Source organism: Podarcis cretensis, assembly GCF_951804945.1.
Source record: "Podarcis cretensis genome assembly, chromosome: 6".
NCBI lineage: Eukaryota > Metazoa > Chordata > Lepidosauria > Squamata > Lacertidae > Podarcis > Podarcis cretensis.
The window spans coordinates 52,924,452-52,950,266 of record NC_137175.1 but is presented as its reverse complement, the minus strand read 5'-3'; the positions used below and the strand labels follow the sequence as shown (position 1 = coordinate 52,950,266).

Sequence of the window (25,815 nt, the reverse complement as noted above, 5' to 3'; positions counted from 1 at the left end):
CTTTTCGATACCGGTCTATGAAGTGAGAGGTGCTCCTTTTTTTTTGCTGACGCTAGAGAACCAGACTTTTCCAGTACTATGGACCCAAGCGTTTATAGATGCCTTCAGCCCGGGTCAGTGATTAATATTCAGCGTAGTAATGGTAAGTAAAGGAATAGAGCCTGACAAAAATCGCGATCTGTTTAGGTATGTCTCTTTCCTCTTGCCGTAGCCAAAGTTTTCAGCCTCTTCTGGGGCTTTGTAGAACTAATGCGCATGCGCTGCAGTTATCCTCGCCTTCCTTCTGGCGTGCAATGGAACTTACTGATAAGAAGGGACCCAGCATATAGCCATATAGAGAAGCCCCTGCTTGGTTTTTATTTCATTATCCAGTACTTATCTCCCACCCTTCTTCCGTCATGGAAGCCAAGAAGGCGTTGCACGCTGTTCCCCGGTGGTCTCCCATCCTGGCACTGACCATCCACAGACTTGTTTAACAGCAACAAGGTTCCCTCATGCAGTAGAGCTGCCTCAGACGTTGCGTAGTTGAATACAAATCTGGTGAAATTCTTTCCCTCCCCCACACTCCAATGCTAATAAGATGAGGCGTTTCCGTTAGTAATTTGAGTTCCAGGCTGTTAAGGGCTTTATAGGTGAATAACATAACTCTGAATTGTGCCTATAAGCTAACAAGCTGCTAATGCAGCTGTTCACAGGATCACTTTGCCTCAGTTTATAGTGAACAATTAGTTTTACGAAATGGTTTAATGACTTTTTCAAACAACTTTTTACATACAATTTTTCCATTTGAGGGCCACATTCCTTTCTGGGCAAATTTACAGGGGCCAGAGGCATGGGGATAGCCATGGTTTATGTTAGGGGGACAGACTTTCTGGGGGGGTCAGAACTTTGGTTAGCTAAGTATTTTTATTGATTTGCTTGTTTTTTGGGGGTGGAGGTGCAAACCTTGGCCACAGGCAAAAGTGGACAGATAAGAATTTGGAACCCTTTGTACAGTAGGCTATATTCCAGCCACGCAAAAGCTAGAGGTTTGTCTATCCACACATGCTTTTCTGGATTGAAAGATTTGTGCAAGAGTCATTACAGTATCACTTTCAAGGATACATTCCAGCCAGACAAAAGCACTCAAAGTGGGTACCAAACAGAGCCTGGGGAGAGTCCCAAGGGCTGGTTAGAGAAGCTAGGAGAATCACCTATGCCCCCCTTGGCTGGGGATTCCTCGCCTCTTCTGCAGACACTTTTCTAAAATAAATTTTGACCTTTGGATATAAGAAGGCATATTCTGTTGGTAATGGTACTACCTGGAAACTATCAACAATAGCTAGCAGAGGTATAACTAACCGTGTTTTGGGGGAGGGGGTGCCAAAAAACTACTGAGCTTCTCTAGGAATAGTAGTAGGGCTGGGCCATATATTGATACATCATCTAAAACTAGTTTGATGTTCATATTGTGATACTTGTTTCATAATTTTTCACCTGGCAATATATTGCAAATCATGATGTGTCTGTTTGTGCATTATGCAAAAATCATGATGCGGGAAGCCAGTCAATGCCTCTACATAGCTCCATCCTTATTTCAGACTGTGATATATCCTTATTTCAGACATTGTGATATATCATTATATCATTCCTACATCGTAGGCCATGTTAGTATGTAGAAAATGGTTTTGTCCAAGTTGGTGTTAAGCATAAGCAAACTTATTAAGACTGTCAAGGAAATGACCCAGGGAGAAGAGAAAGAATTACTGCAAAAAAATTATATTACCTAGAACTGTCTCTCAAAAGAGGGCAGCAAATTGTTACCTATGGTACTCCATTAATACTTTTCTGCTTAGAGTGGAAGCTCACAGATGTGTTTGTACTTTTGTGACAAGTTTCACATTGCATGTTTCGGATTAGTTGATATTTCAATGCATCTAGTTCCTCTGTGGTTCTCTGATTTGAGGAAACTAGCCTTTTTTGAAATGATTTCCCCCCTATTCAGGTGCAGTCCATGGTGCCACAATCAAGGCAGTGAGTCTGGAAAAAATGGTGGTATCTGTAGAATGGACAGAAAATAACACTGTCAAAGGGAAAGAGGTGAGAATTTGAAATATATCCCCATTCTTTACTTATGCAGTCAAGCAGCTGAGGCTAAGAGCAACCCTAACCCCTAAATATGCTGGCTGAAGGGAGTTAGGATGAGGTGGAGGTGCCTTTCCTCTGGTGAGCAAGGTGTCTAAGCTGCAGACCATAGCTATGGCCACAGAAAGCTCCACAGGTTGTTTAACTGCCAGAGAATAAGAAGTAAAATTCCAGATTCTCCCTTCACTTGCCCTGCCTGTACAAGTTGGTAGACTTTAGAAGTGGCAGATTGTCCATCAATGCATTCCCTCTCCACTCCACCCTCCATTTAGGATTGGTAGTCCAATACATGTTTACATATAAGTCCTATTGAACATAATAGGGCCTATGAGCTATTGAGGTGCATACAATTCAGCAATGATTCTCCAGCAATACCAATTGCCTGTTGGCTCCTTTTAGACATATGGCTAGCCACTGGAAAACAGAATGCTGGGCTGGATTTGCCTTTGCTTTGATCCAGCAAGGCGCTTATGATTGAGTAGACATCATATAAACCATTTATTTGGAAATCTTCAATAAATGTTGGTTTAAAACCTACCTCCTGCATCATATACGTGGTGCTTTTTTGTCCAGAATTAGTAAGAATTCCAACTCTAAAAACCCTTTTGCATGTCTTTGAATGGATATTTGTAGATATGCCAATTAAATAAATCATATCCTGCCTTTCCACCATATGATCCTCAAAAATAATTCCTTTTCTACCTCCAACTTGATTTTTTTTTTTTTCATTTACCATTCTTTTTCCTTGTGGGAGTCCCACCTAAACTGCACAGTGTGGTTACTAGGATAGTGCTTGACTGACTTTTTTTTTTAATTGAATTTTATAATTCATCTGCGTCTGTAAAATGTATTATGCAAAGCAAGAGTGCATTCTGGGATCTTACCAATTAAGATGTTGCTGTATTAAGTGATCTTGATGTGTATTATTAAGAACATAATATCTATTATGTTGGATGAAGTGAAGGACTAACATTCTCTATAAAAATTATCCAGTAGATCATGGCCTACCTTCAGCCTACCCTGATAAATGGTGTATAATGAATATATTGATCTCAGTAGAGCCTAGCTTTTGAGTAAACATGACTAGGATCAGGCTGAATGTTAGCCAATAAGTGTATATACTAAACACCTACTCAGAGCTTTTTTTGTTAACCACAAAACAAACTCTTGTTGTGTTAAATGAATAAGGCAACATTTCCCAACATGGTGTGATATGTGTAGAAGCTGAATAGTTGATCTGGAGACTTCAAATTCATACTTCCTACCTGCTCTATGGGTGCCTCTGTAGCTCAGGAAAATGACTGTTAGAATATTGCAGCACTAGCAATAGGATTATGATGTCATTCTTAAGGTAAAGCAGATGGGCTGTGGGGCATGACTTATTCACTCTACCTCTGCACATTCACAAAGCTAAGAGGGAGAAATCAGTTGCATAGCCTAACTGATTAGTTTTAGATTAGTAAACACTTCATTTTTTTGGAATGACAGTCTAAGGATTTGTTTCAGTAAGTAATATTTGCTTTACAAATACTAGGAGTTTACAGCGGAAATCAAGGAATGACTGGGATGTACTAAGATTAGCTACTAGAGATTAAAGCATTTGAAGCAAATGGGCTTTGCTGGTGTCTTGTGAAATAAGAGCCTCCTGGAACACTATATTGGTGGGCAACTTGTTTTATATATCAATTTATGAGAGCTGTGAATTCATTGCTTTAAACTGGTCATGCCAAACAAATTGCTGACTGGTGGTCCTGGTGCTTAGGCATGTGGTAGATTGCTTAACACATACCCTTAAGGCTGATGATTAATTATGTGGTAAATGGCTCATCCTGTGTTTTGTGTCTGTTTTCCCTTTGCAGATTGACCTTGATGATGTGGTAGCAATAAATCCAGAGCTGTTTACATCTCCAGTTGTTGCTGCTGCGAAAGAAAGCCATCTTGCCCAGGAGAATGTAACCACACAGGTAGGTTATCCTAGAGTTTTCCCTTTGATTCTTGCCAAGCAGCAAGAATCTGAACTTACTGAATTTTAAAGATGGGCTGAAACTTCATGAGTTGTTTTTATATCTTTAAATATTTTACTATTTCATGCTTGCCTCTATATTGATTTGAGGTCTCAAGATATGGATTAACAATGCAAAAGAAGTTTACGTCTTTCAGCATTTTTAATTCTATTTTTTTTTAAAGTATACAAACAGCATCTCTATTCATGTACTTTCCTGGGGATAATTTCTGATTCCACCCCCACCCATGTCTTTATTCTATTATCCTCTAAAAGTGCTAATTGAAGCTTTTCTGCATCCATGTTTTAATAGCAGTTACATCACCTGAACAGTGGTGCTGGGGGGAAGCAGTATGGCCAAACTCTCTTGTGATGGAGGAGCAAGACATTGGGTAGAGGAGTCCTAGGGATACGGATATGCACACTGCCTCAGAGGACTAGGAATGAGGCAATGACAATTGAAAGGGAAAATCTGATGGGAAAAGGAGAGAGATGGTGGGGCAATATGTAGAAAGAGTATTTTGGACAGAGTGTTAGCTTAGGCAGATGACGAGACGTAAAGCTAATGGAACCATGTCCAAAAGCACATGGGGCTTCTGTGTCAGATAATTGCCAAGAGGGAGGAAATTGTAGGACCTGCAGCTTTTCCTGAAGGCCTGGGTTTGAAAATACTGGTTTTTCTTTTGTTCTTGGACATACAGAAGCCCCTGCTCTCCACTGCTTTGTAGGACTGCCCTACCTGAAGCTTTCTGCCACTGTTCAAATTGCCTTTTCCCATGCACTTGTTGCTCCGTTGTCATGATCTTGGATGATTTGCCCTTTCACTTCACTATGGCTTATGTGCAGTCAATTTCTGCAGCTTACCCTGTGCACATTATCATATAGTCCAGGGGTAGGGGATTTTTGGGTGAGTGGTCCATTCTGACAGATGGGAAGGGTTGCACAGCTGTCAATCACTTGACATCATATAATGTCAGGTGATTTAAATATAAGCTTCCGGAGCAGGTACAGGCTTGATGCTCGCGCGTGTTGTTGTTTAGTCATGATCGCAAAATGCTTAGTCAAATTCTTATTTTCTTATTTTCTCTGCACCCTTAAGACTAGATTCTTTGGCTGCAAATACTTGAGGCTGACTCATCTGATACTATAGTGAGCTGCTTTGAGCTCAGCTTGGTTGCTGGAAAAGCAGCATACAGATATAAAACCAAGTTCTGCATTTTGATAGTTTTTTGTTGCATCGGTCACCTACAGGGAAATCATTATATTTTTATAATAATTTTTATTAGTTTTCCAAATTTTAAAACAAAACAACCACAACAACATAAAAACATCGACAAATACAAACAAACACACAAATATAAGTTCTTAACCTCATTTTCATAAGCCTCCTTTCTCGGACTTCCCCATACCTCACCCTTTTTACATCCTTATTTTACAATTTTTCAGCAACCATTTTATCATCAAACATTTTCGGCTGTAATTCTGTATCTTCCTTCCCCTTGACATTTTAACACTCATCAATATTGTAACAGTTCTTAAGATAAGCTTTGAATTTCTTCCAGTCTTCCTCCACCGTCTCTTTCTCTTGGTCGCGGATTCTGCCAGTCATTTCTGCCAACAGGGAAATCATTATACCTACCTAGTGAGATAGCAGATAGGGCCAGTTAATATAAATGAGGCAGAACAATGTCTTTTAAAACTTAATCCTGTCAAAACTTCACCATCAATAAATTAACCATTTCTTCTGCAATTTTATATTGCTTATTTCCCTAATAATCTGAGTTTGATGACTTTCTTTTTTAAAGTAGCATTCAGTACCCCTCCTAGCATACATGTTAAAATCTTGCTGTCCATATTTAATAGAAGGCAGTATTATACAGCAGAAACATCATCTGGTTTGGGAATTGAACTTAACTTTTGCTTCATTCATAGGAATGGTCGGGTGAGAAAAGTGTGGTTGTATTCAAGTACTGTACAGTACTGTATCTCCTTTCATAAATGGAAGGGGCTGATATCCAACAGTACCTATTGGCAAAACAGTATAGTAGTGCTTTTCACTAATTCCCACTTCTTGTTTCTGTACCACCTACCACCCTATTTTGAAAGGTCCCCCCAACTCTCTGGTACATCTTTACAGCAGGTTGCAGAGGCAGGGAAGGAATTTGTATAAATCTCCCTCCCACCCCCTTCAGCAGGAGCACCAAGCATATGAAAACAAATCAGCCAAATGAAGTGTTGGTGGTTCTTTAAATATGTTATAAAACAGGCCAAACGGTTTTAAGCATTTGCCAAACTATTTGTAATGACAATTAGGGAATTTTATGAAGATAAAAATGAAAATGGATTTCTTCACTGTAACAAAGCCCCATTCTATTTTCAGTTAGATTATTTGTGTACCTGGTTTCTGTATGGTATCATAAGCATGGTTTGCACATGTTCCTTTGCCAGTGTATCCCTCTTCTCAAGAGCTAATTTTCAGCTAGCTGTTGTTTACATCCCCATGTAGGAAGCGAAGTATAAGCCTTTTGAATTGTCTTATGCTGCCAGATAACTATAATTGCATTATTAACTAATCAGAAGCTAAATTCCTGTGGGAGGCATTTGATGTTTGATAAACATTGCTAGTAGTTTTCCAATGACATTCAAGTTAAAAGTTAAAAATCCACTGAAATATTTAGCTGTAATCTACTCTCAATCTCCCTGGCTCAAATTAGCCAATCTGGTTGTCCTAAAATTCTTTTTGATTCATATTTTGGGGAATACACAGAAATTAATAGAACATCTAAAATTTTCTGAGTTTTGTAATTTTTAGATTATGTATTTCTATGTTCTCTACAATATTTGTAAGTTGACAGTTAGCAATTCTCATTAAAACAATTCCATTAATATTCCAAATTTATTATGTTGCAAAGTGGGGTCTGTGTTAATATTCAGTAGACTACAATACTTTTTTTTTACTTCAGAGGCAAACCCGCAGAACAACACTCTCAAAAATTCCTGCTCCGAAAGAAGGTAAAAACAAATTTATTTGCTTTGAGATATTATGAATAGTTTTAGCCCTCTATTGGAACAGAACTCTGTACACTGCATCTGATTTTGAAGCAATTTTGTCTCAGATTTACTTGGTGACTGGGAATTGGAAGACATATGAATCCTAGTAAATGTATCACAGAGCCTGATTCTCCCCTCACTTCTTATTTTTGGACGTTCTATATAGCCACTGTCACCTGTAGCTTTGACACTGCAGGTCTATTCTGTGCTTATGCCTCTTCTCCCTCAGCTGCCCATACAGAAGTGTCATGATACATGCTTAATATTAATAAGGACCCACTCTCTATATTGCAGTGGTGGTGTATTTTTTGTACTTGTAAGTTTTTAAAACAGGTTTTAATTTTGTACTTTGACTTATTGTAAACTGGCCTGGGACCATAGGGTGAAGGGCAGGTAGGTAATAAATTAAAATAATACTAATGGTTGTTCATCCCAAAGCATTTATTAGAACTTAAAAAAAATAAAAGTTTGGTTATTCTGTATCACAAGAACTATATGTTCCGGAGGTGTTTCCTTTTCTGAATTATGTTCAGGAAATAAATCTTAGCAGTATCTTGTTGCCTCTATATTGCTCATCAATTCTGTGGTAATACAGTGGTGCCTCGCAAGAAGAAATTAATTCGTTCCGCGAGTCTCTTCGTCTTGCGGTTTTTTCGTCTTGCGAAGCACCCCTATTAGCGGCTTAGCGGATTAGCGCTATTAGCGGCTAAGGGGCTATTAGCGGCTAAGCGGCTTAGAAAAAGGGGGGGGGAAGGGAAAAAATTGCAAGAACTCGCAAGACGTTTTCGTCTTGCGAAGCAAACCCATAGGGAAATTCGTCTTGCGAAGCACCTCAAAAGACGGAAAACCCTTTCGTCTAGCGAGTTTTTCATCTTGCGAGGCATTCGTCTTGCGGGGCACCACTGTACTCCCTCATCTTTCCATTTTTGAAGTCCTTTATTCTAATTTAGGTTTTAGAAACATGTCTTTCTGAATACCTTATTAAAATTGCATAGTTTTCCTTCTGCTACATAGGCTACCTTCCCAGGTTGACGAGCCACATCTTCCCCTCCAAGTAAAACTTAGTTAAATACCACCCTTATACTGTTCTCTGGGGTTGTATTCAACTAACAGGATCTGTTAGTCGTGGCATTAATTTCATTGGGTGTACTCCAAGTAAAAGTTAGTTAAATACTGCCTTTAAACTGGGTTTTACCAAACCGACCTCTAGTATTTCCCAAATGCTTGCTGAAGTTGTATTGTACTGCTTTGTGCACACACAAAAATACGCAAACATTTTTGGAGTCAATTTTGCTGAATATTATCAAGTTGGTAATTGATGGCACTTTCCCCTTGCTTCCTTAGTACTGCGATCGCAAGCTAGCAAGATGTCTGTCATAGCAGAAACTCAGAACAGCCCTCTGGAAAACGATATGGAGGTGGAATTGCCTGCTCCTGTACGAACACGAAGCCACTCTGCTCTTCCTGGTGAGTAGGAATAAGTACAATACATTATGATTTTGCCTTTGTATTGCACAAGTGTTCACAGGTAGAGCAGCTCTCACCTATATGCATAAAAGGACATTGTAAATTTACAAACCCTCACTATTTCTTGTGTTGCCTTGAGTAATGCTTTTAACCACTGATTTCCCGTCTCAACAGTTGTACGAACTCGATCTAGGGTCAGCTATTCTACTGATCGATGTAATGTACAACCAAATGGCAATGAAATGACAGAAGACACTCCACAGACTTTGAGAATGGTCTCTGCTGCAATTCAAGGTAGGAATATAGTTCCCAGCTTGCTTTCATGGCTCTTTAAATCAATATCTTCAATAGCTTTGTTTAGTCTGGTAGAGAGCTTTGTTCTACCATCTTAATGGAGGTTTGAATATAGTTGAGGATGGACACTAAAGCTTAGGTTGAACTGGTCTTCAGTCTTGAATCCAAGCTTAAATAAAAGCTTAGTTCCTGAACACAGGAAGTAGTGTTTCAAGTGTATTTTGGCATTTACAGAGAGCTCACTATCACCACAAGTTTCCATGCATCTAGAATTGGCAGGAAGGGCTTCCAGCCAAAGTGGATGACTTCCAAGGAAACTTGAAGAACCTAAACACTCCTGTTGTCTTAAATATCACCTATGACTGTAGAAATTTACGCAACAATAAAATGATACATCTCCTGATTTTTATTTTTGTTTTAAGACTGCCTCTGGGAGACTTGTGGACAGAAGATCAGCTTTTTGATGTAGGCCATTTCATTTCAGTAGCAGTAATAACATTCTTGCTTCTTCTAGCTCGTAGGAAATCTAACATTGTAAAAGAGATGGACAAAATGAAAAATAAGAGGGAAGAGAAAAGGGCCCAGTTCTCTGAAATAAGAAATAAGCGGGCACAGGTAAGAATGTGATACTTGCCTGTGAAACATTCTGCAGGATGTTTCATTCAATAGCTGTATCTTGGGTGCCATGCAGAGCATGGATATTCATCATTGTTCTCTATGTAATCTGACTAAAATAAGCAATTTAGCTTTTCTCATTGCATGGAATGAAATTAGTTCTGGTTTCTCAAAGTTAAAAGCAATTAGCATACCAAACTGAGTTCTAGATTTTTATTCCTTGTTCTAATTTTGAAAGGTCCTTATGGCAGACACATTAAAGAAAACTGCCTGGGTAGTTTCTCTAAAACCTGTCTAAGAAAAAACGATAGCTGCTTGCCATACTTTAAGTATATCAAGACTACAATTAGACCAACTTTCTTTTCTCTATAGCAAGATTGCAAGTTAATTACTACTTTGCCTTACAGGAATATGACAGTAGTTGTCCAAACTGGGATTTTGCACGGATGGTCAAGGAATATAGAGCCAATATTGTTTGTCAGTCGATATCAATGAATGACCCCGTAAGTAAATACTTGCAACTAACTAGCCACATTTCCCCCTCCAAGTGTCGTCTTATTTAGTATTCATCTTCAAATAAACACAATTATTGGTATACATTTGCTATATTTTAAGGAGGTAACAAATACTTTATGAACATCAAGATCTAGGAAACTGAATTAACTATTAAAGAATGGGACTCCACTTCAACTCTCAATGCATTATCTGGGATTATCAAAGTAATCTTGCTCATTTATTGATTGTATGTCCTGAAGAATTTTAAAATGGTGTCAAAGAATGTGCATTGAACATTAAACAGAGATCTAGTGCTCAGTGAAATAGGTAGGCTACTGGATCATACTGTGACTTGGCAAATTATTAAAATTTTCACAAGTGATAATCAAGGGAGTGGAACAGCTATCATTGGGCTAAAGTTCCATTAAGCATGTGACTTCCAGAAGTTCTCACTGACTTTCTCTACTTGCCTGCTTTGTCTAGACAAGTCATATAAATGATATCTATTTTTCATCAACCTGATATATTTTTATCACATATAATGTTGATAAATGTGGTTATTGTCCTCCAAGAACACATGGTGATTTGTGGAATGATACCACTGTTTAAAAACTGGAACAACTTAAGTTAAATGATGTTAAATAGATATTTGGAACATCGTGGGGGGGGGGTGGGTTGTAAAATAATAAAAATAAACTTTGCATTAATCAATGTTTATGACTAATATATATATTGCAAATAAAGAAAAACACAATGGAAAAAGATTTTTAAAAAAATTTCATGACTGAGTTCAGTACAGGGTTTTGAAAAATGCTTTGTTGGGGCCATAGATGTTTTGTGGTATTTCACATTAACATTATTTGCATATATGCAGAACTATCTCAGTAAGAAAACTGCACATGACAGCTGGTGCCATTCTGTATAGGAATGGGACCTTTGTTGGCTATATGACTTACTGAAAAAGGGCTAATATTGACAGTGATCAACTGCAACAAAAACTCTTACTTCTTAAAACTTTCTTATACTAGGGAATTGCATTGTATTGTTGGGTGTTGCAGAGTATCCCATCATCACCTTCTCTGATACAGCTTAGTGAATAAAGATGCCAAAGAGCTGGTCTTAATGTGAAATTTTCTTTCCTTTTTTAAAGATAGAAGAGCATAGAATTTGTGTCTGTGTGAGGAAACGACCCTTAAATAAACAAGGTAAAGTGGCATCTGTGGAGTTTAACAATTGACAGGTTCTTTATGCTGGATTCTGTGGAGAATGTCAATGCAGAAATTATGGCAGGTTTCTTTCAGTTGGAACTTCGTTAGTGCTGAAAATGGTTGTCTTTTAAAAACAATGTCATGTATTTTGCTCCAACGAGGGAGGAATAAGATACCAGAAGACCTCTTTAGCAAACCTCTAGCAGGATGCTTGTACAGTTTGTCAACTCCCTCTAATGTTTAATTCTTTCAATTAACATTTTACTACCTCAGTGCTTCCCTTGTGCTGCTCATCTCCTATTAAAAATCCCATGCCAAGTTGTTCAACCTTTGCTTTCCTGCTCAGTTTGTCAGTTCCACAAAACACTGCAAATCAATAGGGTTCAGCTTTATAGTGTGAACTACTTTTGTTTCCTAAACAGAACTTGGGAAGAAAGAGTGTGATATAATTACTGTTGCCAGCAAGAACAGCATCCTAGTGCATGAACCAAAGGTGAAGGTGGATTTGACGAAATACCTTGAAAACCAGGCTTTTCGATTTGACTTCTCATTTGATGAAAAAGCTTCCAATGAAATGGTTTATTGGTAATGCATGTCTTTCCTTTCCTGGCAGTGAATGAAGAGTTGTGACAGAGAGAGTTGTGACAGGGACAGAATGGGACAGTAGACGTGGAGGGCCAGTTCACATGTGAAGCTTCTTTCATGCAGCTGTCAAAGATTTTAACCCATACAGGCCCTCCAGGCAGCAGATGCCACTTCAAAACACTTCATTGCTTCTTGTATAAGCTCATATCTGTGCATCATTTATATGCTGGCACTGCATGCACAGAAGTTGCTAGATAGGTGGAAGATTCTTACCTGGGGAATCTGCTGCTTGGAGCTCCTTCATGGGTAAGGGGCTTATGATGAGGCTTCATTTGGGAGGTGGTGAATCTGAAGCAGCACTGGAAATCTGACATTCTGTGATAATTCCTCCTGAGGAACCCGAAAAATTTTACACTAAAGATCAATTAATACATTGCACAAAATCACAATTTTTTGTTAGGCAAAACAACTGGAAATCCTTGATACTTGAGAAATAAAACATATTAACTACCTTTCCCAAATCTGTTCTCAGCGTTGGGTGCAGAAACTTTATCCCCTTAGTATTTAAACATCAGTCTTCGTGGTATACAGGGAAGTCCTTTACGGCAAAGGTGATGAAGTTTCCTTGGCCAGTAGGCTAGATCTTTTTTTCCCCACACCTGGTGAGCCAAATCTGACGTCACAATGATGTTGGCTGATTTTTTGCTATGAAACCTGGATTGTTGGGACTGTTTGAAAGCCCCTTTGCATTGCATGTTTGAAAAGTTGTGTGGGACTGTTTGCAAAAGGGCTTTCAAATAGTCTCTGCTGCTCTTGGAGCCAAACCAGAAGTTCAAAGAGTAGCACTGGGAGGGAGAAGCAGTTTCCATTTACGATGCTGCTAAAATAGAACAATTGAGAGTTCGCTTGAAGCTCCCAATTGTTATTTTGAAGCTCTGCCTTTACCTGCCCATACCTGACATCATGCATGGCATTGGGTGCAGGGTGGGCAAGACTTGCCCAGAATGGCCTCACAGGCCAAGTGTGTTCTGTAGGTCAGAGGTTCCCCATCCCTGCTTATGGAAGTACTTGAGATGAGAAGGTTTTTCTAAGGCAGAGGTGTAAAGCTAGAGGGGCAGAACCCCTGTGCCTCACTCTTCAGCTCTAATGGGATTGTTCCTGTCCCCAGGGAGTAGACATAATCCTTTCTGCTAGGACTACAGCTATATCCCACTTTTAATTTTTTTAAAAAGGTCACACAGCAGTTTACAAAAAATGATATAAAACACAAAATCAGATGAATAGAATAACGGTACTGCTAATCAGCCCTCATTAACTTACCAATGCAGCAGTAGCATGATAATACATAGTAGCAAAGGGTTCAGCAACCCAAGAGCTTCTGATAGCCCCTTCTAAAGCAACATTATATCTTGAGTGCTGAAAGTGTAGAAAGGTAGCTCTTGAGCCTAGTGGAACCTCTCTTATTCAGTCTGCAATGCTCTTGTGATCAAGCAAATTTCTAGACTTCTGATCTTATCAGTGTTTGAGTTATTAAGCTATAATGGAGTTATTTTTGTGGGTACTCTTGTAAATGGTTTTATGGGGATTTGAGTTTTCAGAATTCACTTGTACTGTGATAGTTTCACTCATTCATTCATATTTTGCATTTTCCTGTTACGGTTTGACCAGGTTCACTGCTAGACCACTTGTGCAGACGATATTTGAGGGAGGGAAAGCTACATGTTTTGCCTATGGTCAGACTGGAAGTGGAAAAACCCATGTAAGTGTTTTGTTCTTGAGGGATGTGTGTATGTGTTGCAGGATATTAATGAACTTTTTCACTCTGACTTAGCTTGGTGAACTTAAGGCCCTATCACAGCATTTATCTATATAGCCATAGCTGCTGTACTTATGTGGCTTTTAAATGAGCTTTTGGGTGTGGGCTGCTGTTGCATGATCCTGCAGAGTCTGAATTCCACTGCTTTTAAACATTGACTTTCTGTGCTTGCAAATACTGTAATCAAAGTTGCAGAAAATAGATTCCCTTATAACTGCTGAGAACCTGTCTCTTAATATATTTTCTCTTTCTAGACTATGGGAGGTGACTTCTCTGGGAAAGTGCAGAAGGCCTCTAAAGGAATATATGCTTTTGCATGTATGTACCATTTTCATTTGAATTTTATTTAAAAAGTTGGAAACATAAGGGAAAATAGATTGTAATATGCAATCTATTGCATGTGTGAAGCCTGCTCTTCCAATTAAACTTCTGGTTAAATGGTATACATTAAGTACTAATGTCCACAGCAAATGCTTTAGATAACCACTTTATAAGCTGTAAAAGAACTTCTAGAAAGGACCCTAAAGCACATAGAGCTCTTGATAATTGTCCTGTAAATGTCTTTCCCTTACCAGCACAGGATGTCTTCCTTCTTCAGAACCAGCCAAGATACAAGGCTCTAGGTCTGGAAGTGTACGTGACTTTCTTTGAAATATATAATGGAAAGGTGAGGCCATGTGTATTTTTAAATATTCTTCATATCTCCTGAGATCTGAGTGTGCTGGAGATGAGTTGGTATCTTCTATATATAATCTGGTGATGGCAGGGAGTATTAGACTAACATCCCCCTTCTGCAGCTGGGGTAGCCTAGCAGTGGTGAGAGGTGTCTTCTCATTATAAGCCATTTTAGACTTAGGGTTACAGCTTTGTTACAGTTTGTATAATCTTAAACACTGCTAAATGGAAATCTTTGAGACATTTTAAGAGCAGAGCACTTCACTACATTGCATGGTCTTGCACTGGGAATTAATGTTCACTTGGGTGAATCAAACAAGTCTTCTTAACCTGAGAAGAGGGAGTCCTTTTGAGAATGAGATGTGATATACCCACTGCTCTTGAGGCTACACCACAAGCTACATAAAGAAAATGTGACCATCCCCAGTTAGGAGGTGAACATTCTTAAGAAAATGCAGGCTCTTGGAAGAGAGGTTTGAGCTCCTCTTAAGCCACTCATCAGTTTGCATGCATTAGTTTCTTGATTTTAATACCTAGTCCAGACTCTACATTCATGGGAAATGTGGTGTCTTTGAATCTTTGTGGTGCTTGGCATAAGGTTCCTAGCCATGGGGAGTTTGCAGTGACATTCCAGTCCATTATGCATAAATGTATTGTACCCTTCTTTATTGGAAAGCTTTATGTTGAGGCTTTCATGAAGATTTTTAAAATATGTGAGACCTTTTGAAGCAGCTTTCTCAAATGCTACACTTCTAGCACCTGATCTTTCTGCAACTTTTTGTATTTCCCTCTTTTCCAATCCAGCTATTCGATCTCTTAAACAAAAAAGCAAAGCTGCGAGTGCTGGAGGATGGCAAACAGCAGGTTCAGGTCGTTGGACTGCAAGAAATGCAAGTGAACTGTGCTGAGGATGTTATCCGGATGATTGAGATAGGCAGTGCCTGCAGGTTGGTTGTGCTGCATGCTTAATATTAATGCAGGATGTAGATCTGACCATTTATCATCTCCCCCTTAACTCTTAGGGAAAAGGAGCAGTTGACAATATATAATCAGTTTTACCTTTACTTAGAAGACAATTTGCAAGAAAGGGTGGGGACTATCCATAGCCTTTAGTCTTCTGGTGGTAAAACAAGAAGAGCTGTATAGGAACCTAAATTTTGTACCAGTAAAACTGAACTTGCATGTTCTAAATTTACCTGCTTTTATTATAAACTCACTATTTTTCTCCAGTCTTTGAAACCTTAGGGGCTTTTTATTGCTACAAAAAGCAATTCCTAGAGAAAGAGATTCATAGATGTGGAGAGTTTGGAGAAAGTGACTGGGGACTGTGAAGGGAGAGTCATTCATGTCACCGGAACACCAAAACACTGAACAACAACAGCAACTACTACTACTACTACTTAAAATTTGTATACTGTCCTTCATTGGCAAATCTCAGGGTGGTTCACAACATAAAAATACAATATTAAAGCACAAAATACATCATAAGAACAAAAATCAACCAACCAGTAGGCAAAAATCAACCAATGGAGACATTAGGCGTTGTCTCCAATCTTTTTGGGCTCCAGGGCACACTTACAAATCTAAAACTCCTGAAGACATGACAGAAGAAAAACTGGTAATGCTCAGACTCTTCCTCCATCAAATAAAAATCAGGCAACCTCCCTAAAACACTCCCACTAGGGAGGGGCAGAGGGACTTGGTGGACACCAAGTGGGATGGATGGCTGCCATAATTCATATGGGTGCCTGGTTGGAGACCCCATGCTTAGATCCATGCAGATACTGCAACGGCTAGTACCCTTTTAATATATTAAATTCACATTAGACTTGGAAGTAGAAGCATTAATTGGAACATAACAGATGAGGTACAAACAACACAAGTTATACTGACATATTCTGAGGCGAAGATACGGAACAGTTGGTATATAATTATATTTCATACCCATGATCTAATGAACACTATTATCTCTGTTGTAGGACATCCGGGCATACATTTGCAAACGCCAGCTCCTCGCGTTCCCATGCTTGTTTTCAAATTATTCTGCGCAGAAAACGAAAACTTCATGGCAAGTTCTCCTTAGTGGACTTGGCGGGGAATGAAAGAGGTGCTGATACCTCCAGCAATGATCGGCAGACACGGTTGGAAGCAGCAGAAATAAACAAGAGCTTGCTAGCACTGAAGGTACAGTGTAACTTCATGGCACAGGCAATAAGAGTTCGTGGCAGTTTTAGACAAGAGCAGAATAGACAGCTGATGGCATAAATCCAGGACTGGGCTACCAGCCTCTTTAGCACTGTTTATTTGCCTGTTCAGTTCTGCAGACTTGGACAAACCAACTCAGGATGTATGGAAACAGATTTGCAACTCTTATTATAGAAGACACTTGCTAAACCTGTTAGTTATGACAAAGCTGTTTGGGGAGCTTGCAGAATAGCCACTGAAGAATAAGAGGACGAGGAATAATTTGTGAAAAGGAGCTCAGCAACATTCAGCATGGAAAGCTGTATTAGAAACTCACCAGGAGCCTGAGCATTGCAACTGACTTGCATAGACAGATACCAAAATGCTAAACTGCAGTGTCTATATTGGCTACCGCTATCTGGAAGTTAAATTAAAATGACTCTTGAACCTCCTTCCAATTCTAACTCTATAAAAGTTTGATTTGTTTAAGTGGTTCAAAAAAGATTAGAAGCTATTTGTGATTTTTCCTGTCGCGGATATATATCATGATATATCGAGATATTGTGATATTTAGTTGGTGATATATTGTGATATTGAAAACCAGATATCACCCAGCCCTAGTGTACTCCAGTTGTGATATCTGTTCTAAATAGTGATGTAACTTGCACACACACCTTTCTGGGATGTCTTTTTAGTTTTGTTCATAAAACCGAGCAAGAGGCCAAATTTACCAAACAGAATGTTGCTTCTTGGATCTTTCTAGATAATCACTGCTTTTCTTGAGGGGCTGTAGGTGATGAGCACTGCAATTTTTTTGTCTACTATCTAAACAACAAGGCAAACAAAAGTTTTAAGTGCACCTGTGATAATATTTCAAAGTTACCTAAAGCAGGGCAGACTTGAGACACTGCAGGATTTCTTGCAACCTTTTCTTCAAAGGTGGGGAACCAATTGCCCATCAGGTGATGTTAGACTTCTAACTCCCATCAAGCCCAGCTAACATGGCCAGGGATGATGGGAGTTGGGTGTCAGCAACATCTGGAGCCACATCCTACTGTGCAATCCTAAGTAAGTGCTTAGAAGTCCACTAGGTTCTACTTAAGGTAAAAAAAGTGTTTAGCTATAGCCATGATGGTGATGATCCTAAACACTGTTCAAATATGACTATTTCTCCTCCTATCCCCAGGAATGTATCCGCGCTCTAGGCCAGAATAAACAACACACACCTTTTCGGGAGAGCAAACTTACCCAAGTGCTGAGGGATTCCTTCATTGGAGCAAATTCCAGAACCTGTATGGTAAGTTAAATAGCTGGCCTTGTGATCACAGAAATGGCAGGAACTTGCTGAAGTTACCACTTGATTTTAAATTCTTCTGTTTCTAGTAACAAGTAAAATAGCTATGCCAGTGTATCTTAAGAAAATTATACCCAGTTCTTGATTTATGCAGAAAGCCAAAACAAGCTTCCTGATCAAATATTTTTGTTGCACTGGTTCATGAGCCGGTATGTTGCAATCTAGAGCAAAGCCTATCAACATACAGATGTTAAAATTGCTCTCCTTCGGGGTCTTAGTTGCATTAAGGTGACAACCTAAACATGTTTGCTTGGAAAAAGCCTATAGATTTCTGTGGAGTCTAAATTCCAAGTAAATATGATGAAGGTGCAAGAAAACTTAAGGTGCTTCATTGTTGATGGGATCAGTGAAGCAGAACTGCTGGGACAGGATTGCAGGCTGGATGGATGTGACTGTAATTGTATAGAAAGTAAGAGATGAATACGGGTGGCTATTTTTTTTATTTGCTTTCAGATTGCAATGATCTCCCCAGGCATGAATTCCTGTGAATATACCCTAAATACCTTGCGGTATGCTGATAGGTGAGTGATTTCTGGACTTACAAATCTCATCCTTAATACTGGGGTAAATTGTTGGTCATACAAGTGATCTTAGTCATGATGTATTTGTGGAAGGAAAAACTGTTTTAGAATTGCAGTTTTCAAATGGCCTCAGGCTTTCACTTTAAGGGTGGGATTCATCTAACAAGCACCACTAGTGGAAGCCCTGCACATGAGCTTCAGCTTGTGCAATGGGGTGTTCCCCCTGTCCTGCCCTCTGTGGCCCCTTGTGGGGGTTGGGAGAACCTCCAGAACAGGGTGTGGGGGGCGGGGTATTGTTCTGTCTAGCAAGCTGGAATGCTTGCGCAGACAGAATGACTAGAAGAGTTCCACCCTCAGGCTTCACCTGTGTTGTATACAGGCCATTAAGTGCTTTACCAAGGCTGGATTCTTCCCTTCTGTTCTCAGAGTGAAGGAGCTCCCTCACAATGGAACAGCTGGAGAAGCACAGAACTGCATGGAAACCGAAAATGAAGAGGTGGATATCAGTGAGGAAGAATCGGCCCACCTTCATGAGGTTTGCATGTGCTGAACGGGAGGGCAATCTGTTTGGCGAGTAGAGCTTAGCGAGGCTGTGCTAATACTTTCTCTTGTCAAAACAACAGCTTTCTGATGATGAGCTGTCTCATCTGTCCAGTTTCCGTGAGGCTGTCACCCGGATAAGTGAGCTTGAGGAGAAGGCAATAGAGGAGCTTAAGGATGTCAGGGAGGTATGTATTGGTGGGTAGTGCACCAAATCTTCTTGATAGTCTCTGGGTTCAAGTGGCTTTTACTGTTTAAGAACTGAAATTGTGATGGTGAAATGATGCTTATCCTAGATCAAGGAGCATGCAACAAGATTTCAGTGCAAATTTTAAGCCAATATTTCCAGTAACATGAGTTTGTTCCATAATTGTAAGAGAAACTCCTAACTTTCCTCACCTTTCGTACTCAGAAAATGAACGACTGCAACTGTCTCCTGGATATTGCAGAACAACCAGAATATGACCTGGAGGCATTTGTGTATCAAGCCCAGTGCTTCGTAAATGAAGGATCCAAAAATTTCCTCCGCCTGAAAGGTACTGGAGGGTGCTGTATTTCACTAACACACTGCAGGAAGTAGCATAGAAATTAAAATGCTTTGTGCTTTTGGGAGTTGGCTTTTCAACATCCCTGTGACAGGATGTTCAGCTATGCTACAAAAACTGTCATTTGTATGTTAAACACTGCATAGAATATAGAAGCAATGCGGTTGCTATCCAAAATTGCTTGCCACATAAGATGATGGCCAGGGAGAGATATATGGCTTTACCATGATTAGTGGTAAGGAAAGGAGAAGGTAAAATGTAGCTAGGGTTGTCCAGAAAGTACAGGCAACTCTCAATTTGCTTGAGGGTTGCGTTCCTGGCCCCCATGTGCATAGGTGGAGCACGTATAAGCCTGCCCCCGTTATGCCCTTTTCCAGGTCCAAAAGGACTCATGCATCAGTTGACTGCCTGCAAAGCGGTTGCTACCAGTACTGCATAGAATCAGATGATGTGTGGAGACTTAAAATGGTTTGAATAGAAAGACTTCTATTCTAGGCAAAAGGCATGAATGAAATAGTAGAAGAGATGAAGTTAAAGATGTCATGGTCAAATGGGCACAAGACCTCGGTCATACAATTTAATTAGAAAAATGAGAATTTTTTTGAAAAAGAGACATAAGATTTATAGCATATTATACAATAAAATAATTTTAAAAAATTATGTACAGATAGTACCTTATACCCTTGAAATTGGCTAAAATGTACCAAAACACCAGTGGAGAACGTTGGAGGTGTAAACTCAAAGAAGGGAATTTCTTCCATATGTGGTGGACGTGCCCTAAAATTAAAAAAAAAATGGGATACTATTTATGATGAATTAAAGAAAATGTTAAGACATACTTTCCCCAAAAAACTGGATATGTTTTTATTGGGCCTACTAACAACAGACATCCCAAAAGAAACCAAAGGAATATTTTTGTATGCAGTAACAACAGCCAGGATAATAATTGCTAAACATTGGAAACATAGCATAACACCGACAAAAGAAGAATGAGTTCTTAAGTTGTCAGAATATCTTGAACTGGCCAAACTTACAGGTTTAATAATAAATTATTCTAATGAGAAAATAAGGAGAGAGTGGGAAGTCTTTATAAATTATATGAAGAGAACTGATTCCCGGATCCATACTTGGTTTAGCTTAGAATAAAAATCTCACAGGTAATTAAAATATTTCTCCAAAATTTAACCATTACAGGCAACCAGTGATATGAGGAATAAAGATCCACATGGAGTTAGTTGGAAGTCACTATTTTCTTTTCTTTTTTCTGATTGTAGTTTGATATAACGTTTATAGCCTTGTAATTTTGTTTTTGTGTTTTTGTGTTTATTTGTTTGTTTTATTCAATGTTTGTTTGTATGATGTAGAAGTATAAAAAATGAAAAAAAAGAAATAGTAGAAAGATAAAATAGAGATGGCCTTCTGCCAAACTGATTGCATGAGAGAAGGGTATAGGAATGGAAATTTCAGGTAGAGTTTAGGTTACTATTGCATTGTGCCTGCCTCCCTTACAAAAGATTAGCTGCGTGTATTAATTGATTTTAACTCTGGACTTAAAACCATGTCATGTTGACTCAAGCTCCGCAAAACTTCAAAAATTCAAAGCTAAGGTTAGTGCCTTTAACAGCATGCCCAGTGCTCAACAATAATGTGCAGTGTAACAAATTATGCTTTCTTACAACTTGCTGTTTGCGCACCTCTATACTGTACTTTCTTTCCGCTTTTGATAAGGAGCTTTGTTGTGCTAAAGTGTAGAGTTGGTGGGCAATACCGTGGGTTGACTATTGGACTGGTTAAACACATGGTGTGTGATTCCCAGGAATACATTGCCACAGGCTGGAAGAGAATCACCACTGTTCTCTTAGTGCACATCCTTGGAGAGGAAGAGGGGGTCAGTATGGAGCTGCTTAATTCTGAAATGCTGTCCTTGTAAGAGAAGTGTTCAGTGTGGGGCGTGGAATGTAAGAGGTTGCACTGTTACTGAGTGAGGCAGTTGCACTCGGGTGGGTTCATGCATTGCTGTGGAGTGTTTCTCAGTTTTCCAAGTGTGCCTGTGGGGCCCCAAAATGTTGATAACCCCTACACTGTACTGTGATGTTCCAGAACTAAAGGAATAGGCATTTTACAAAGCATTCACTAGGTGGCTCTCTTTGCAAACATTACAATCCTGAGGCAAAAAAATTAGTTTCACTTTTGTTTTCATTCATACACAATGCTATTTTGCCACAAGCTATTTTTCATATACTTGAATGGGACAAGACAGCAGTGGCTGACAGCAAGTCCTGGAGAGACTGGCTGCACAATCTGAATTCCAAATAGGAACTCCATAGTGCTGCTGATCCCTGCCCAAAACAGGACTTGCTGTAAGCTCCAATCAGCTGATTGACAATTAGAGCAAGGCCTTTGGGTATTGTTCTTTGCAGCCCAGTTTTGAAGTGGGGTGTCAGGTGATTGACATCTGGGCCTCGCCCTCTTGTCAAAATGGTTTGTTCTGGTAAGGGAACTCAGGCTCTTGCCTGCTGGCTGGATCCTGTTGCTGCCACCAGAGTGGTCAGAAAGAAAGAAATGGAGTGTCTAGATGTGTGTTTCTTTTTTTGTTTTCTGGATGCCCTCCAAAGGGGTCTCATGCTGACGTCTATCTTCTCTGTCTTCCTCTTCCATAGACACTCTGGAAGAACTAACCCTTGCCATGCAGATGGAAGAACAAGCCAGCAAGCATCTGAATAAGCGGCCACTTCAGTAGTTACCCACTTGTTAAATGAATTTCTTCCCTCTCTATTTGTCTGTCACTTCTTTGGTTTGCTGTTAACTGTATTTAAAATGCTAGCAGAAGGTTCATCCTATCTTGTTTGAGGGTTCCCTGTTTTGGGGAGAGGGTGCTATCCTTTATGCAGGCAAAGGAAAGTACTCAGCCAGAATGTGATGTTTCTGGGACCATTGCTCCTCTTCACAACTGAAGGCTAAGAAGAAGAGTTGCTTTGGTGTCTCTTGGTAAGCTTGTACATTTTTCTAGTGTAAATAAAGTATTTCACTAAATACTTTTGAAATGTTAACATTGAATGCAATCCAGTGAATCTTGAACTGGTTTTGCTGTTTGAGACTTTTTAAAATATAAATAATGAGTAATTGAAGCAGTTTATAAATAAATATTTCTGAATGCATCAAGTCCTGTATTGTGAGGGGTTTGAAGTGTGTTCTGCAGGTCTTCTGCTGTTCTTGGAGGCCACTTGTATATGTTGGATTTGTATGCACATCTGGCTTGGAGAGCAACAACTTGGTAAGGACAGCTTGCTTACTTTCAACCTTATCTATTACATCTAAAAGAGAATTTGAGATTTGTCGGTAAGACTGGTTATAAACATATTTTACTTAGAAATACTATGGGAGGAGTTCAGCATTGTGCTGTTATGTTTGTTCAGTCATTGCAAACATTTCTGCTTGCCAGGTAGACCAGTTTCCCATCTTCCTATTAACATGACTTGTTGCACTAGCACAACTATTTAGCTGAATCTGGCCTTTTATCTTGGTTTTCAACTGGTTTTGTTTCAGAGGAAGGCAGCAATTGTACTTACTAGTATACTTACCAGAGGAAGTCTATTGAACTTGGTGGATCTTTGCCCCCCGCCCTTAAATATTTACAGGAGCATGGAAAGAATGTTTAGGACTGTAACTTGAACACATTAGGCAATCTTAGTCCAGATAGGTTGTGATGACAGCCAAGGTTGTTTCTATTTTGGTTGAACTTTAAGGAAAGATGGTCCCTATTTATGAGAAATGATCAGGGGTTCTGGAAAAATGTGGGTGGTCAACGCTAGTCAAAACTTCTGGACTCTACCAGAAGAGGACAAGATAGAATTCATCTGACCTTTTTCCAGGTTGTTTAAAAAAAAAATTACTAACACAGGTATGTGTAGAAAGTGGAGCTAATCACCTTGTAGGCTAGCTAAATGAAAAAAAAAAAACACTGGGGTCCTATAGAGAGCTGGAAGGCAAATTATTTGAAAGATGTAATGAGATAATAATATTAGAGGACTTAATGCGGTGGTGTTGACAGAAAACGATAAAACAACTAAGGAACTCCAGTAAAGGAATGGATCAGGATGTGACATGCTGGTAATCCAATTTATAGAAAGAAAAGAGGAAGAAAAAGAATTTTGAAGGAAATGGTGTGTTATGAAAATATCAAGTTTGTATTCAGAAACTGAAAATACAACAAATGCAATTTGCCATGATCACACAGAATGAAATAGAGCAACGACTAAAAAGCTTTAAAACAAAAACAATTTGAGTTTGCCAATAAGCTGGGAAAGTAAAACCCCCAATATAATAAACAAGATAATGGTAGGGGAGAGGATATATAACCAAAAAGAATTCAGAAAAGAAATTTTAAGATACTGCTCGACTTTGTATGTGAATGGAAAGGAGAGTGAGAAAGACATAGAAGAATATTTGCAAAAATGTTATCTACCACAGCTAACAAAGGACCAAGTAGATAGTCTGAATGCCCCCATCTCAATGATGGAAATAGATGTACCTATCAAGCGGGCAAAGTCTGGCAAACCTCCTGGTCTGGACGGACTTTCAGTCGCATATTATAAAACATTAAGAGAAACATTACCAGGCCTCTTAAAGATCTTATGAATGAAAGTTTACAAGGGAGAACAATACCAACATTGTAGAAGAACGTTTACATTACTCTAATCCCCAAACAAGATCAGGATATACTCCAACCCAAGAACTACAGGCTGATCTCCTTACTGAACAATGATTATAAGTTGTACACTGCAATAATGGCAAAAAAGCTGATGGTGGTCCTAGAATCACCTATTTGTGAGGTTTTTCTACCAAGGAATAATACTAGAAATGTGATCAAATACTTGGAAAAAATGAATGAAAAAGAAGCAGCACTAATATTTTTATATGCTGAAAAGGCCTTTGACAATGTGTTCTGGATCTTCCTGAAGAAATTAGTGGAGAATGCTGTTCTGAATGCCATATTCTCTAATGGGATAAATGCAGTATACACAGAGCAACAGGCGAGCTTAATAATAAATAGTAATGTCACAGAAAAAAGTAGCATCAAGAAGGGGACAAGGCAGGGGTGCCCCCTGTTGCCACTGTTGTGTATCCTAATACGTATTAGAAGTGTTAACTAGAGAAATATGAAAAATGATGAAATAACAGGAATTAAGGTTGGGCAGAGAGAATACAAAGTGAAAGCCTTTGCAGATAACGTGTTGGTGTTGGAAAATTCGGTGGAAAGCGTCCCAAGGGCAATAGAAACTATAACAAAATTTGGCAAATTGGCAGGATTCTATATAAATAAGGAAAAAACAAAAATGATAGTAAAAAATTTAGACTTACAGGCAAAAGAAAGACTTGAGAATATTATGGGAATTAAAACAGAAAAATATTTGGGGATATGGATATCAGCTAAGAATTTAAACCTTTTTCAGGATAACTATGTTAAAATCTGGAATGAAATAAAAAGAATCTAGAAAAATGGACTAGACTGAACCTTTCTTTGTTAGGAAGAATATCAGCAGTCAAAATGAATGTTTTGCCCAAGATGATCTTATTTCAAACACTCATGGTAATAGCCCAAACTGTTTTAAAATGTGAAAGAAGGATGTGACAAACTTCATTTGGTAGTGGGGAAACCCGAATTAAGTATAAAAATCTGACAGATGTAAGAGAAAGAGGGGACTTTGCCCTTCCAGACCTTAGATTTTATTATGAGGCAGCATGTCTCTGTTGGATAAAAGAATAGATGGAGCTAAGAGATACCAACATTTTAGACCTAGAAGGTTTTGGGCCATAGATATTGGTTGCAACATAGAATTGTCCACATGGGAAAAATTATGGGGGGGAAACCATGAATTTTTCTGCCTGTTAACTTATTAAGGAAAACCTACAAAAGATGATGTACCAGTGGTACTTGACAACCCAATAAATTAGTGAACATGTATAAAAAAGGGTCTAATTTATGCTGGAAGTGCCACAAGGTAGAGGGAACCCTAATTCATATGTGGTGGTCGTGTAAATACTCTAGAGCAGGCATCCCCAAACTTGGCCCTCCACCTGTTTGGCACTTGATCTTAGCCAAAAGGCTGAGAAGTGATGGCCTCCAGCTGTTTTGGGACTACAACTCCCATCATCCCTAGCTAACAGGACTAGTGATCAGGGATTATGGGAATTGTAGTCCCAAAACAGCTGGAGGGCCGAGTTTGGGGATGCCTGCTCTAAAGAATAATTAAAGATTTTAAAATTCACATTTCCCAAAAGACCAGAGGCCTTCCTGTTAGGGATAATAGGTGATGGCATTCCAAAAAAGGCACTCAA

General features: G+C 39.1%; 2 protein-coding genes across 13 annotated transcripts in view; one reads left to right on the top strand and one right to left on the bottom strand.

The window, feature by feature from the left end:
• The window catches only part of CCDC17 (coiled-coil domain containing 17), a 31,033-nt gene extending 29,027 nt beyond the window's left edge, over positions 1-2,006 (bottom strand). For all 10 annotated transcript variants that reach the window (XM_079980236.1, XM_079980240.1, XM_079980242.1 and 7 more), the window contains exon 1: positions 1,766-2,006. The gene's annotated coding sequence lies outside the window, so the exon portion shown is untranslated. The remainder of the gene's footprint in view (positions 1-1,765) is intronic.
• Positions 8-22,251, top strand: KIF2C (kinesin family member 2C). 3 transcript variants are annotated; one of them, XM_079980310.1, is made up of 21 exons: positions 8-142; positions 1,985-2,079; positions 3,984-4,088; positions 7,090-7,138; positions 8,522-8,644; positions 8,819-8,938; positions 9,453-9,553; positions 9,961-10,056; positions 11,199-11,253; positions 11,679-11,841; positions 13,510-13,600; positions 13,912-13,975; positions 14,233-14,324; positions 15,137-15,279; positions 16,312-16,516; positions 17,703-17,813; positions 18,324-18,391; positions 18,818-18,926; positions 19,015-19,119; positions 19,344-19,467; positions 22,137-22,251. In XM_079980310.1, the coding sequence occupies exons 1-21, from the start codon at positions 79-81 to the stop codon at positions 22,214-22,216; spliced, it is 2,163 nt and encodes a 720-aa protein (XP_079836436.1). In that variant the 5' UTR covers positions 8-78; the 3' UTR covers positions 22,217-22,251. The 3 variants fall into 3 exon arrangements, with proteins under 3 accessions (XP_079836436.1, XP_079836437.1, XP_079836438.1); XM_079980311.1 differs by lacking the exons at positions 8-142; positions 1,985-2,079 and adding an exon at positions 3,486-3,629; XM_079980312.1 differs by lacking the exons at positions 8-142; positions 1,985-2,079 and adding an exon at positions 3,699-3,785.
• The last annotated feature ends 3,564 nt before the right edge of the window (positions 22,252-25,815 follow it).

What these genes read in the sequence shown, in the direction of transcription:
- KIF2C (XM_079980310.1), top strand. Translation starts at nt 79, where the DNA reads ATGGACCCAAGCGTTTATAGATGCCTTCAGCCCGGGTCAGTGATTAAT. An exon ending in ACACTGTCAAAGGGAAAGAG is followed by an intron (nt 2,080 to 3,983) that starts GTGAGAATTTGA and finishes TTCCCTTTGCAG; the next exon opens with ATTGACCTTGATGATGTGGT. An exon ending in GAGATAGGCAGTGCCTGCAG is followed by an intron (nt 15,280 to 16,311) that starts GTTGGTTGTGCT and finishes TCTCTGTTGTAG; the next exon opens with GACATCCGGGCATACATTTG.